General features: G+C 38.4%; 1 protein-coding gene across 1 annotated transcript in view; it reads right to left on the bottom strand.

Moving 5' to 3' along the window:
• The window catches only part of CENPC (centromere protein C), a 44,467-nt gene that overhangs the window by 13,672 nt on the left and 16,773 nt on the right, over nucleotides 1-14,022 (bottom strand). The window contains exons 9-15 of the mRNA XM_056111405.1: nucleotides 12,819-13,414; nucleotides 8,692-8,889; nucleotides 7,105-7,384; nucleotides 5,080-5,220; nucleotides 3,697-3,779; nucleotides 2,207-2,266; nucleotides 219-323 (exon numbers count right to left, since the gene is read on the bottom strand). Coding sequence (XP_055967380.1) covers nucleotides 219-323; nucleotides 2,207-2,266; nucleotides 3,697-3,779; nucleotides 5,080-5,220; nucleotides 7,105-7,384; nucleotides 8,692-8,889; nucleotides 12,819-13,414 — 1,463 coding nt within the window. The remainder of the gene's footprint in view (nucleotides 1-218; nucleotides 324-2,206; nucleotides 2,267-3,696; nucleotides 3,780-5,079; nucleotides 5,221-7,104; nucleotides 7,385-8,691; nucleotides 8,890-12,818; nucleotides 13,415-14,022) is intronic.

Here is a 14,022-nt window from a genome sequence, read left to right as displayed (position 1 = left end):
TATAATTTAAAGCAATATACTCACCTCAAATTGTTCCCAGAGGGACAAGAAAATAACTGCATTTGAATCTATTGGAATCTATTCTGATCACATTTTAAGGTAACAATTAGATAAAGTATATAAAAGTGTAGAACACTGTTTGGTACATAACATATATATAAAAGCTTTAACAATCCTTTCTTTTACTGTCAGGCATTTAAAAATAGACTAAATTTTACCTGATGGCCTTACTCGATAATCTACCCGCTCTCCTCGCCAGTATTCCAGCGGTTTCAATCGGACTCTCTTTGTCCTGCGAACATTTGGTGTGTTGGTGGGCAGTACTGTAAATAAATAATTATAATTACTATTTTTTCGTGTTACACAGATGTAACAGGTGATATCAGTACTAGTCATTATTTCCCTTTACATATTGCTTCTTATGATTAGAAGCTAGGAATGTCCAAAATTTAGTAAAAATTATATTCACATTTGGGCTGGAGCAATAGCACAGTGGGTACAGTGTTTGCCTTCCATGCAGCTGACCAGGCCAACTGAGTTCAATTCCTCTGCCCCTCTCGTAGAGTCCGGCAAGCTACTGAGTATCTCGCCAGCACGGCAAAGCCTGGCAAGCTACCCGTGATATATTTGATACACCAAAAACAGTAACAACAAGTCTCACAATGTTACTGGGCCCGCTCGAGCAAATCGATGAACAACGGGAAGACAGGAACAGTGACAGTGATATTCACATTTATCTGGAGTTGTTTCTTTTTCAATAGTAATGACTGACAACAGGCAAACAAATGTAAACGACAGATTTAAGCCTACCTTTAATCCAGACAAGTTTTCTCTAGTTACTTGACGTTTCTGTTTCCTTTTATTTTTTTTTCTTTTAAGAAATTCTATTTGCATGTTTTATCTGCTGTCTATATGTTATTTCCATTAACTTTTTTTTATTATTTTCATCTTTTTGTCATTTTTACTCTAAGGATTTCTTTCATGTCAACATCAGCAACTAAATTTAATTCTCAGCAGACTATCTTTACATTAAGTTTATCTAGTGGCTTTTTAAAATGAAATAGTATGTAGTACATTTTTTAGTACGACAAAGTCTATGCGTTAATTAAATCTCTGAAAGTGTCTATATTTCTTATTAATACTGATAAATGGGATTAAAGAAAGATTACTGCAGGTCAGGCACTTGTCTTGCATGCAGCCGACCTCCTTTAATCCCTGACACCTAAAGCACCACCAAGAGTGATGCCTGAGTAGAGCCAGGAGTAAGCCCTGAGCCTTGCTAGGTGTGTCCCCCCACAAAAGAAAAAAAAAACACACTCTTGTATGAGTTTGGGGATATGGTTCAAATGGATTCGCACATGTCAACATGTACAAGACTTGAGTTTATTATCTGGTATAACATAGCAGCCTGAACATCACTTGATTGTGACTTCTATTAAAATTATTATCCACCTACTACAAAAGCTCTAGTACAGCAGAATTGACCTATTATTATGCTTGCTATTTCTCCCTCTGGTGGCTGGAACCTTTGCTCAATAATGTTTTTATTTCTTTGCTTACCACTAACCTTAATCAGCATTACATTCCAAGAAAAGCATTATTTACATCCAGATACCTGTCCCCCTTCAAATGAGCCTACAAAATAAAAGATTATGGAGTTTGGGCTGATGCTATTAAAGAGAACTTTACTCAAGTTAGTTCTGTATATACAATCACAGGAACACCACAGCCTCAGAGCCTAAAAAAATCACTTTAATCACACAAAGGTGGAAGTTCACATGATATTAACTAACAAATTTCTCTTTGGACATTCTCTGGAGTTTCAATAGCCTCAATGTGATCTGTCCATGAGCTCAACAGCTGCCAAGTCTGCCGACCTGGTGTTCTGTTTAGGAGGAAACTGGATAAAAATGGTAGGGAAAGTTGTTAAGAATGCCATCTACTTAGTACATGTTCTATAATTTTTCAAGTATGTGTTTAAGACCTGTGACCATAATGCTCACAACTATGTGATAAAGAGCCAATGGCTGACAGTTTACAGACAATGAAGAAACTTAGGGTCCAATGATAATTTACAGTGAAAATCAAAAAAACTACCAAGTCTTATTAAATCTACCTACTAATCCAAGTAATATTTCTCCCTGCTTGAGGAAAACTCATATTCAGAAACATGATTTAGAAAAAATATTATAAAAAAAAATCTTACCTAATTTATGTTGTATTTTGTTTTCTGAGACTTCTTTAAATCCTTTGACCTTTGAGTCATCTGTAAAATTTAAGATATAATTTCATGAACATTGTATGTTGCTTGGTGACCACTTCAATATAAGTATTTGAAATAAAAATTGACTTGACAATACATTTCATTATTCCTTTTGCTTTTCACTGTTGCGGAATAAAGGCTGACAAAAAAATATTTTCTATTGTGCTCAGAGAGAGAGTACAGCGGCTATGCACTTACTTTGCACATGGTCAATCTGGGTTTAATCCCCAGCATCCCATATGGGCACCCGAGCACCACCAGGAATAATTCCTGAGCATCACCAAGTATGGGTTCAACACAAAAAAAAACCAAAATTGCTACAGGGGCAGGAAAGATAGTATAAGGGCTACAATACAGCAGACCACCAGCACCATATATGACCATATAGGGTCCTAGGAGCCCTGCAGGGTGATCCCTGAGCAGAATTAGAAGTACACACTGAGTAACACCAGGTGTGGTTCAAAAACAAAACAAACAAAACATACAGACACATAAACACATGGGTTTTTCTTAAATGTAGCTCACTGGTAGTTGTACAAACACACACCAACACTATACCCTACTATGAAATTAATTCAGGAAAAATTTTTGCCTTTTCATAATCAAATAAAAAGGAAAAATACATAAAGCATTTAATTTAAAGGTGAAAAACAGTTAAGATAAATCCATAAGAAGAAAAGCAATATGAAAGGAAACTGAATTATAGATATGGAAAATAAATTATATTACAAACACCCAACTCTTTAGAGAAATGAAAGTTTTAAGAAAATTTCTTTAAGATAATTTAAAAACTTTATTTGGAATATTTAAATACACTCAAAATAGAGACAAATGATGATGAATTTGATCTATCATTCAGCTCCAATAATCATAAGCACATGGTTCCTCTTGCTTCATTTATATCCATATTAGCTCAACATTTTAAAATGCTAGAGTAGGTATATTAAGTATAAATTATTTTATTATATTCTCTATCACAGAAAAGACTCATTCATCTCTCTCATTCTTCTCTTTCCCCTTCTCTTGCAGTTAGGTATAATGTCTTAGAAGTCTCTAATCATATAGCTGGGTTTTAAAAAGAATAGACACTTTGGGCTGGAGAGACAGTACAGCAGGTAGGGCATTTGCCTTGCATGTGGCTCACCCGGGTTTGATCCCTGCCATCCCATATGGTCTCCCGAGCATCTCTAGGAGCCTAGGTGCAGAACCAGAAGTAACCCCTGAGCATAGCTGGATGTGACCAAACAAACAAAAAAAAAGAAAAAAAGAAAAAGAAAATGAGAAAATGAAAGAAAAAAAAAGAAAAACTAGGCACTTCATACACATTAGGAGTTGGTAAAAATTTTAATGAGGCACAGAATAGCTTGTTACACATAATGACATAAAAATCAAAACTGTTAAAAAAAAAACGCAGAAAATACACAATAACTCACCAGAACTTTCAAAAGCTTCTTTATCATCCACATCAGAATCATTCTTTGCAGACATTACATGATTCTTGATCCTAGAAGGTCCACTTAAAAAAAAGTACAAAATTAGAATATAAATATGCATATATCTCTCTATACACATACATATATATATTTATATACATTCTCTCTTCCTCTCTCTCCCTCTTTCTCTAATGTATCCTAGTTTTCTAAAGAAACTACCAGAAGTTTCCCTTTTATTAAAAAAAAAAAATGGTTTACTTTAGGTCACCAAAGCATACTCACAGATCACCAAAAACATACCTGCTGCATATTACAAACTCTATACAACTAAATCCCAAGCTGTCAAAAGTGACACTGAATTTTATAACCTTTGCTCTAAGGGCTAGAGCATACGCTTTATGTGAAGAATCCCCTGCCTTGCTCCATAGCACTGCATGGTAGTGTAAGCACCACTAGAAGTGATCAAAAAAAAAAAAACAAATTTTTTAAAAATAACTTTTAGATCAGTTTTGAAGTCAATTCAACATTCTTTGAAGTCAATTCAACATTCTTTGAAAAGCAATAAATTATCATAAAATTACAAATAATTTAGTGCATCTTAAAAAACAATGCAAGGGCCAGAGTGGGAGTAGCACAGTTAAGGTGTGCTGCCTTAGGAGCAGTCAACTCGGGCTCAATCTCTGGCACTGCAGGACAGGCCTAGTGGTCCTATTCCTCAAACTGTAAAGCAAGTTATCCCACGAAAGTCTGAAATGCTAATAATTCACCATACTTTAAAAAAATACATCATATTTCAGACATTATTAGAAAATTGGTTCGAGCCAGAGAGAGAGTACACTGGGTAAGATGTGTGCCTTGCACACAGCCAACATATGGTCCTCCAAACACTGCCAGGAATAAACCATCAGTATCCCAGAGCACCCCTCTGAATATGGCAAAAAAACTTGGGAGGAAAAAAAAGTAAGTGGGATCTCAAACCAATAGGTCATGTGAACAAGTCACCTTTGAAGTGTATCTTCCAGTTCCACTCTAGTCTTCCAAGACATGCAAATTAAGTGGCTATGTCGCCCACACGGCAGAGCCTGGCAAGCTACCAGTGACATATTCGATATGCCAAACACAGTAACAAGTCTCATGATTGGAGACGTTACTGGGCCCGCTCGAGCAAATCGATGAACAACGGGAGGACCGTGACCATGACCGTCCACTGCTACACCTTCAGTGAATGTCTGAGCCAGGATATTTAGCTTCTTCTAGACTTGACTCATATCACCAGTCAAACAATAAGTGTATGGAAGCCATTAGCAAAATTAAAAGTATTCTTCTGGAGTATGCTACTTAGCAATGGGTAACTAACCCATTATCCTTACAATAGACTCATACCTTTCCTGAAGAACTGAAGTCTGGGGCTCTCCAGAATCTGAGTCAGACTCTGATGGTGCCATGCATTCACTGGTCTGAGATGGAAGATAAACACTTTGTATAGCAATACTTCTAGCTTGATCCTCTGAACTGCTTTCACTTCTGTGAAAATTAAAAATAATTGTTTATGGGGGCTGGAGTGATAGCACAGCAAGTAGGGTGTTTGCCTTGCACACAGCCAACCCAGGTTCAATTTCCAGCATCCCATATGTTCCCCTGAGCACCGCCAGGAATAATTCCTGAGTGCAGAGCCAGGAGTTACCCCTGTGCATTTCCAGGTATGACCCAAAACGCAAAAAAAAAAAAAAAGTTTACATTTACTCTGTTTGTTGCTGGGCCACATCCAGCAGTACTAAGGGCTTACTCCAAGTTCTGTACTCATGGAACCATATGTGTGGCTAGAAACAGAACCAAACCAAGGTCAGTCTTACATAAGCCAAGTGCCATAACCCCTGTACTACGTCTCTGCTCCTTACATAAATCTTATTTACATTTCAACCAATGAAGGCATATACCACTGACTATAACAAACATTTGTTATTGTTTCATTCAATTGATTCGTGTGTTATCTCTAACACCATGAGTGAAATGATACTATTACTCCATCTGGCTTATTTTCACAGTGCATTAATATCCCCTTATGTCTATTCATGCTGTTGCAAACAGGAGGATTTCATCTTTCTTTGTAGCTCAATAGTATTACTTTTTGTTTATCTATACGTATATTAGATCTCCATTCATCAGTTGATAGGCACTTAGGTTGTTTCCAGTTCTTGGCTATTGAAAATAATGCTACAATGACATAGGAGAAGTCTCTAATCATATAGCTGGGTTTTAAAAATAATAGACACTTTGGGCTGGAGTGATAGCACAGTGGGTAGGGTGTTTGCCTTGCACGCAGCCGACCCGGGTTCAATTCTTCCACCCCCTCGGAAAGCCCAGCAAGCGACTGAGAGTATCTCGCCCACACAGCAAAGCCTGGCAAGCTACCCAGGATGTATTCAATATGCCAAAACAGTAACTACAAGTCTCACAATTTGTTGTGAGACATTACTGTTGCCCGCTCAAGCAAATCGATGAAAGGGAAGACAATGCTACAGTGCTACAGACATAGGAGAGCTTATAGAATCTTTGGATTAGTATTTTTCCCCCCACTTCTTCCCATATGTTTCCCTTCTCTCCAAACTCCAAATAGGCTTTCTTAGCTATCAACTCCTGAATTATCTCTTATCCGCTAATAACCTTCCATGAAAAAGAAGGTATATTACAGAGTTATTAGTTCAATTTAGAAATGCAACTCCGTGGGGCTGGAGAGAGAAGTACTGAGGGTAAGGGACTTGTCATGCATGTGGTCAAACCAGGTTTGATCCTAGCATCCCAAAAAAATGCCCCAAGCACAACTAGAAGTGATTTCTGAGTGCAGAGCCAGAAGTAAACCCCTAAGCACCAATAGGTATGGCCAAAAAATAATTTAATTAAAAAGTAAAATTTATAAAAACAACACTCATCACACTAGATTGATGAATGAAAATTCACTGAAAGAGTCTAGCAAATGCTCAACACATAATACCTGGCATTCAAAATGTGTAAGGCAGACAGGGCCCTTGCCTTCCATGCAACCCATCAGGGTCTGATCCCTGGCACCCTAAATGCTCTGCCAAGCCTGCCAGGAGTGATCCCTGAGTGCAGAGCCAGGAGTTATCCCTGAGCACTAGATGAGACATCCCCCCTTCCCCCCCACCCCGAAAATTTACTAAGATGCTAAGTTTTCTGTCACAAAGAGTAGAGTACTGTAGTTAGTTGACATCCACATCCCATGTACTATCATATATTCCAGAGCCTGAATTTACTACCACATCTATCAGACAGCAGAGGCTTTTATGCTAATACTATCTCTTCTCTACCAATGGTTAAGTGACAAAATCTGACTATCAAACACTGAGTGATCAAAGTACTGATTATATTATACACATTAACAGACATTACTCTGCATGTTGAAAATTTTTCTCCTCGGCCAGGTCTTTACTTTCCAATGACTTCTGGGAACAATTAGAAATTTCATCATGATGAGAAATTTTTCCAGAGTCTTTAGCATCTAAAACTTTCTGTGGTCTTGAGCTGCGCAGAGTATCTTTCTTCAGTCTTTTGTGTGGAATGGATTTTTTCCCAACACTCCTGGATGAGTCTTCTGCTTTGTTACCAGGCTTTTGTCTAGTGTTGTGTTGCACAGGCAACTCATTTACTGGAGAACTGCCAACATCAAGATCTGAAGAATTCAATGATAACTTCAAGTCAGCATAATATTTATCCAGATTATCTGGCTCAATAAAATATCCCATGAGTGTAAAATTTTTTTCTTACCCATTTATTTAAAATGCTCATTTTAACACAGTTCAGTTTCAGGCAACCTGATAATTTTCTGGACTACTTAACAGTAAAAGTTAATATTTCAGTATATACTACCTCCTATTATGTCAATCTCTTTTAATCCTCACAAATTAATAAGGCAGAGGTACTGGTAAGCATATGTTACAGGGCAAAGGTTTTCAATTTATTGCACATACTACGCTGTTTTCAAAACATATCCTGTGCCTCCCTGGAAACACACGTTTTTAACTTGAAAAACAAAAACACAGAAAGCACATCTCTTCTCTCACACTGTACCTGAGCCTACCACCACCACCTCAACCCTTCCAGTGTTCCCCAGGGGGGCAGGAGCACCTACTTAGGAAACGCTTAAAATCTGAGTAAGGTTATTAATTCCTAAGCAATAAGCATCCTTTAATGTATACTTGTGCAAAAAAGTTTTAAACTGGATATTTGCCTCTTTCAGAGTCTGGAATTGTATGTTTTAAGCAAATGGCACCTCACTGATCTTTCTCAATAGAAATCCTACATTATTTATCCAAAATAATCAACTTGTCAAGTTACTTATCCCTGACAAACAACTTGTCATTTATTTGTTACAACTTAGTGCTAGAGTGTAAATCCACTTCTGAGTCAGAGATCTTGGAAGTTTATATTCAATTTCCTTCAGGTTTTGTCTATGTACTTTTCTCAAGAAGGTTGATTTTGCTCTTACCTTTCACTACAATAAATCAGAATCATGAGCATAATTATCAAGCAACAACGCCTGGCATCTATATCATTCTAGTAAATAATACTTCCACTGATCAGCTGACTTTAATTTTGACCGGGGATTTTTTCCGAAGAGTAGGATTATAAATCAAAACAAACCAAATCATTGAATAGAATGATTTTTTATGAGCATCCACCATAATTAAACTAAAAACACTTTGGAGGCCAGAGCGAGCTCAGTGGTCAGGACAGTGTGCTAATGCACCCAATGGGACCAAGTTCAAACCTGGGGCCTGCACATCCTCCCCATAACAGCTAACAACCAGGAGTGACCCTCAGTTAGTGACCCTCAATCCCCCAAGCACCAACAAGACCACAGTCAGCTCTGCATACTCAAGCCTAAGCAAGCACTGAACCCAGGGTCACACGAGCACCACTCAGGAGCTATGGTTCTTCCTAGCCTGCTTCTTATCCCTTGTATCCCCAAATACTTACTCTGTTCTGATTTTACCACCCACCAATCAGAAGGCTGCCTGGAAACCCTTCGACTTCGAGTGAGAGTAAAACTGTCTTTTTCAGGTGCAAGTTTGTTCAACTTGGATCTATTTGAAGAATGTTCCCTTTTAGCCTTATCCTTTCTCTCTTTCTTCTTATTTTTTGAGAAAGGAACACTTGTCTTGCTTTTCTTGCTTCCTGAAAAAGAAACCCAGAAAAATTATTCACAACCTGGTAAACCAACAGTTTAAAAAAATCACAACAAATTAAAAGAAAATCCTAATTATAGGAATTTCTTAATTTTATCCTGTAGACTTCCATTTCTGTTTTCTAACAGTTGTTCTCAATGAGATTACTAACTCGATTCTATTAAATGCAAACTTTTACTCTGCTGATAGCAAATGTTCCTTAGGAAAAAACTTTAAATAAGTACATTCTGAAAAGGAAAAATTCCAACTACTTACCAAAGTCCCAAAAGAAAAATAAAAAATCAGAAGTTAATTATTGCCTTTTAAGACTCACAAAATCAGTAATTAAGTAGTAATTAATCTGTTAAGTATAATTTACATATCAGCTGAATTATCAATCACCTGAAAAACTTTGGAATTACAGAATCTTTGGAATTACAGAAGTCACACTTCAGACTTACAAAGTCAATTTATTAATCAGTATTTTATCGATACCCTCAAGGAACTGAACTATACATGCAAGTAAAAAGCACTGTATTCAGTAATTTTCCAAAGTAAACCTCTACAAGGGTAGAGGATGAAATAAGCAAAGCTACATCAAGACACCTTATAGCAATATCTGCTCATTCTTTTGAAAATAAATTATAATATTTGGCAAAACATTAATTTGGGATACAGAGAACTTAATCATGTTTAAAACAAGAGGCAAAGAATCTACTTTAGCAACACTGTGTTAATAACAGTGTCAATCAATACCTTGGAAGTGATTAGAATGGGCTATTTAGAGAATCGCCACAAGTAAAAATTTCTATAGTAAAGATGATTTTTAAATTACTGACAGGTTGCATAGTGGTAGGAGGAAAACCAAACACAATGTCTCAATTGCTGATTAAGATATCCCCACAAGTTCCCAACTGACTTACGCTAGTATGACTGGCAGACAATGACATGCTAAAATGTTCTCACTCGATGTTGCCACACATAGCAGTAAAGAAACCTGGCCAGCGGGCACCTCAATATCCAGAGAATTCTCCAGGCCCCATACCAAGCCAATATCACCGGGAGGTCCCAGATGGGACAGGTGCAGTCTCCCCACTTTCTCCAGATGGAATCCTGGCGACCATGAGCTTCTACAAGCATGGCTCTGGTATGTGGGCACCAGGACTATTCTTCAGAACTGCATGGGGGTGCTGGATTGGGCAGTTCTATCCCGGCTCCCAGTCATCCCGATCCTGGAAGTCACACCCTCAACCCACACCCCGCGCCATCTTGCCGCACACAGCAGTGAAGAAATCTGGCCAGCGGGTACCTCAATACCAGGAGAATTCTCTGGGCCCCATACCAAGCCAATATCGCTGGGAAGTTCCAGATGGGGCAGTTGCAATCTCTCCGCCTTCTCCAGATGGAATCCTGACGACCATGAGCTTCTACAAGCAAGGCTCTGGTATATGGGCACCAGGACTATTCTTTTGAACTGCGCAGCCGCTTATGTGGCCACGCAATCTTTCCTGATATGCAATGCAAGCAATGGAAAGTAAATGATCTTGGGGCTGGAGCAATAGCACAGCGGGTAGGGCGTTTGCCTTGCACGCAGCCAACATGACCGACACAGGTTCGATTCCCAGCACCCCATATGGTTTCCTGAGCACCGCCAGGAGTAACCCCTGAGCACCGCCGGGTGTGACCCAAAAACCAAAAAAAAAAAAAAAAAAAAAGAAAGTAAATGATCTAGCATCTGTCCCTAGAAGGCAGGCTTAAATGGTGGTGGGAAAATTTGAGCAAAATAAAATGCCCAACAGAAATGCATCTGGACTGTGCATTAAATTATGGCGCCATGCTGCCTCGAGAGGGGAAGGGTGTTTGTCCCTCCACCTTTTCCCCCTGACGGCGGCAGCATGGTGGCCAACATCTTTCAGAGCCTAATGGACAGCAGTGACGAGACATGCAGGGCCTCAAGGGATGGGGGGTGGAATCAGCCCTGCTCCCCACCCTGTCAAGGCTCTGATTGCTGCCCACGAATGCCTCCTCTGGTTCCTTAATGACCATGATACCAGAGGCACATAAACCAACCACAGAACCCAGAGGCTTTTTGCAGTAATCCCTCCAGACATTACTAAAATATCAGAAATCCAAAATTTTGGATTTTGAGCGACATCATAAGCTCTTCATTTCAGCAATAGAAAACAAATTATCTAATGATGTCTTTTTGGCAGGTCTGATTGTTGGGGAAAATTCCAAACAATAATGATGGGTCTTTTGTCGTAATATTGAATGTGATCAATGTAGAGAGAGAGAGAGTAAAGTGGAAACCTGCCACACAGGCAGAGGGCCTCTATTGCAAACTACAACACCCAAAAGGAGAGAGAGAGCAAAAGGGAATGCCCTGCTACAGAGGCAGGGGGGGATGGGAGGGATGGGATGGAAGTGGTGGAAGGGATACTGGGATCATTGGTGGTGGGGAATGGGCACTGGTGGAGGGATGGGTACTCGATCATTATGTAACTGGACTGCAAGCATGAAAGTTTGTAACTCATGGTGTTTCACTAATACTCACTAATTGACAAAAACTATAAAATTGTTACTTTATAAGGCAGAAGACTTTGCCATGTGATTAAAGGTAAAAGCCATGAAACAAAGAGGCAGAAATCATCCTGAAATACTCAAACTGACCCAACATATTCTTAAAATGCAGTTAGGAGAGGAAAAAATTGATGGAAGGCAAGAGAATTAAAAATGAGATAAAGCTTCCATTACTGACTGGGCATGTACAAGGGGGAGACACAATTCAGGAAAGAAGGCAACATGAAGAGGTGAGGCAAGAGAAGAAAACTGAATACTCTTGTTGAAACAGAAAGGAACACGACCTTTCCAATGTTTCTTTTTTCACTATTACCGAAACAACCAGTACCAAGAATATACATTGATTTGGGGGCTGGAGTGATAACACAGCAGGTAGGGCATTTGCCTTGCACGTGGCTCACCTGGGTTCGATTCCCAGCATCCCATATGGTCCCCTGAGCACTGCTAGGAGTAATTCCTGAATGCAGAACCAGGAATAACCCCTGTGCATCGCCAGGTTAAAAAGAAAAAAGAATATAAACTGATCTTTTTCTCATGGTTGCCATCACTACAAACTTCAATCACAAGACAATGACAGCACAAGGAAGGTAACCAGTACTTCAAGTCTGCAGAAAAGAATCTCAATTTGTGTTAACCATCCTGGTATCCTCAAGTGTACCAGTGTGGATGAGAAATGATCATATGACCCAAATACAAAGCATTTATAATACTTATATTAGTTCATAATTCTCTGTATCTCCATCATCCATCATCATCCTCCATAAATACTTATGTATGGGTATCCAGACCCCAACAGAATGAGTTTTTTTAATGTAAAGTTATACCTTAGTAATCTTTGTAATTTAGTACCTAATAATACTTAATGTTTATTAAGATAAACGAGTGAATGATGGAACAGAAGTTTAACTTTTATAACTTACTTTTTTAACCCTTTTTTTTCTCTTTTTTGCTTTTTGTGTCACACCCAGCAATGCACAGGGGTTACTCCTGGCTCCTTCACTCAGGAATTACTTCTGGCGTTGTTCGGGGGACCATATGGGATTCCAGGGAATCGAACCCGGGTCGGCCGCGGGCAAAGCAAATGCCCTACCCGCTGTGCTATCGCTCCAGCCCCATTAATCCTAACTTTTGCATTAGGATTCCCCTTTTACTTCTCCTTATTATATATGCTACCATCTTAGAATCTACACAAGTTTCAAATGAGCAAGAATTGATTTAATGTATAAAACAAAGAATTTGGAAAAGACTGCATAGGCTTTGTACAATTAAGTTTTCTTTGCCTCCTTCCCCAAAGTAAAGAGCAGTATTATACAAAGTGATAGAATAATGTTCACAGCTACATTTAATATCAGGACTTACCCACAGGCTGCATCTGTTTTGGTGAAATATGATCACTGCTCATGTTTTCAGATTCTTCCACATTTATGTTGGATTTTCTCTTTAATTTGTCTTGGGTGATATTTGACCTATTTTTACTTTTATCTTCAGTCTGTTTCATATCAACCTGCTCAACTATACTGGTTTTAAAACTGCTTCTCTGGTTTTGTGTCCTTTTCCTTTCAGATACTTTATTCGCATCTTCAGAATACATTTCAGATTTCTCAGATCTATAATTATTTTCCATTTCATCTGTCAAAGCATGATTCCTACCCAATTTCTTTGGTTCAGAGGGCTGAGATTTATCTCTTGGATGAGCTTTAGCAGGAGAGTCGTGTGGCAGAGTGGCAGATCTGGGCTGTTTTTCTCTTGTCCTTTTACTATGACTGAAGGCAACAGTGCCCTCAGCAGGGGACACTGTACACTGTTTCTGAGGCTCAGTCTTCCGAGGTATAGTAATCCATGATTGACAAGCAAAACTTCTGTCTGATTCATCAATTAAAAATTCATCCTCTAACAGCTTCATATCATTTTCAGGAGTTGAATGAGGTGGTGCGTTTACTACACAGTTAACAGGACTAAAACAGAAGTTATAAGAAATAATAACTAACAACAGTAAAGCTTTTACCCCTTCCCTAGAGAAAAAAAATTATCAACCATATTTAGGAAATAAATTCTTCATATATTTTAAAGTACAGTTCATGTCATAATAATTTTCCCTTACCTATAAATATCTTCCCCCCTCTACATTTTTATAACTGATCACATTCATTTAAATACTACTGGGATCACAAAAATCTAGAACTTGAAGGAACTAAAGACATCTATTGATCTAGTATTCCATCATGCATTTTATATATCTATAAAAAGATGAAACTCAGAGGCCAGTGTGACAGTACAATGGATAAGGCATTTGTCTTGCATGCAGCCAATCTGGGTTTAATCCCCAGAACCACATATGGTCCCCCAGGTCTGCCAGGAGTGATCCCTGAACAAAGAGCAAGAAGTAAGTCCTAAAATCTTCCAGGTGCACTCTCCTGGCCAAAAAAGAATGAAACTCAGCAGTAATTAAATATAATATATTGACAGTCAAAAAATGAATGTTATTATTTTATAAACATACATAAATTTATATAATAGATGACTCAGAGCCTAAATTTCTTCACCTCAAAAAATGAGTATAAGA

Source organism: Sorex fumeus, unplaced genomic scaffold, assembly GCF_029834395.1.
Source record: "Sorex fumeus unplaced genomic scaffold, SorFum_2.1 ptg000013l, whole genome shotgun sequence".
Classification (NCBI taxonomy): domain Eukaryota; kingdom Metazoa; phylum Chordata; class Mammalia; order Eulipotyphla; family Soricidae; genus Sorex; species Sorex fumeus.
This window is presented reverse-complemented; position numbering and strand designations above follow the sequence as displayed.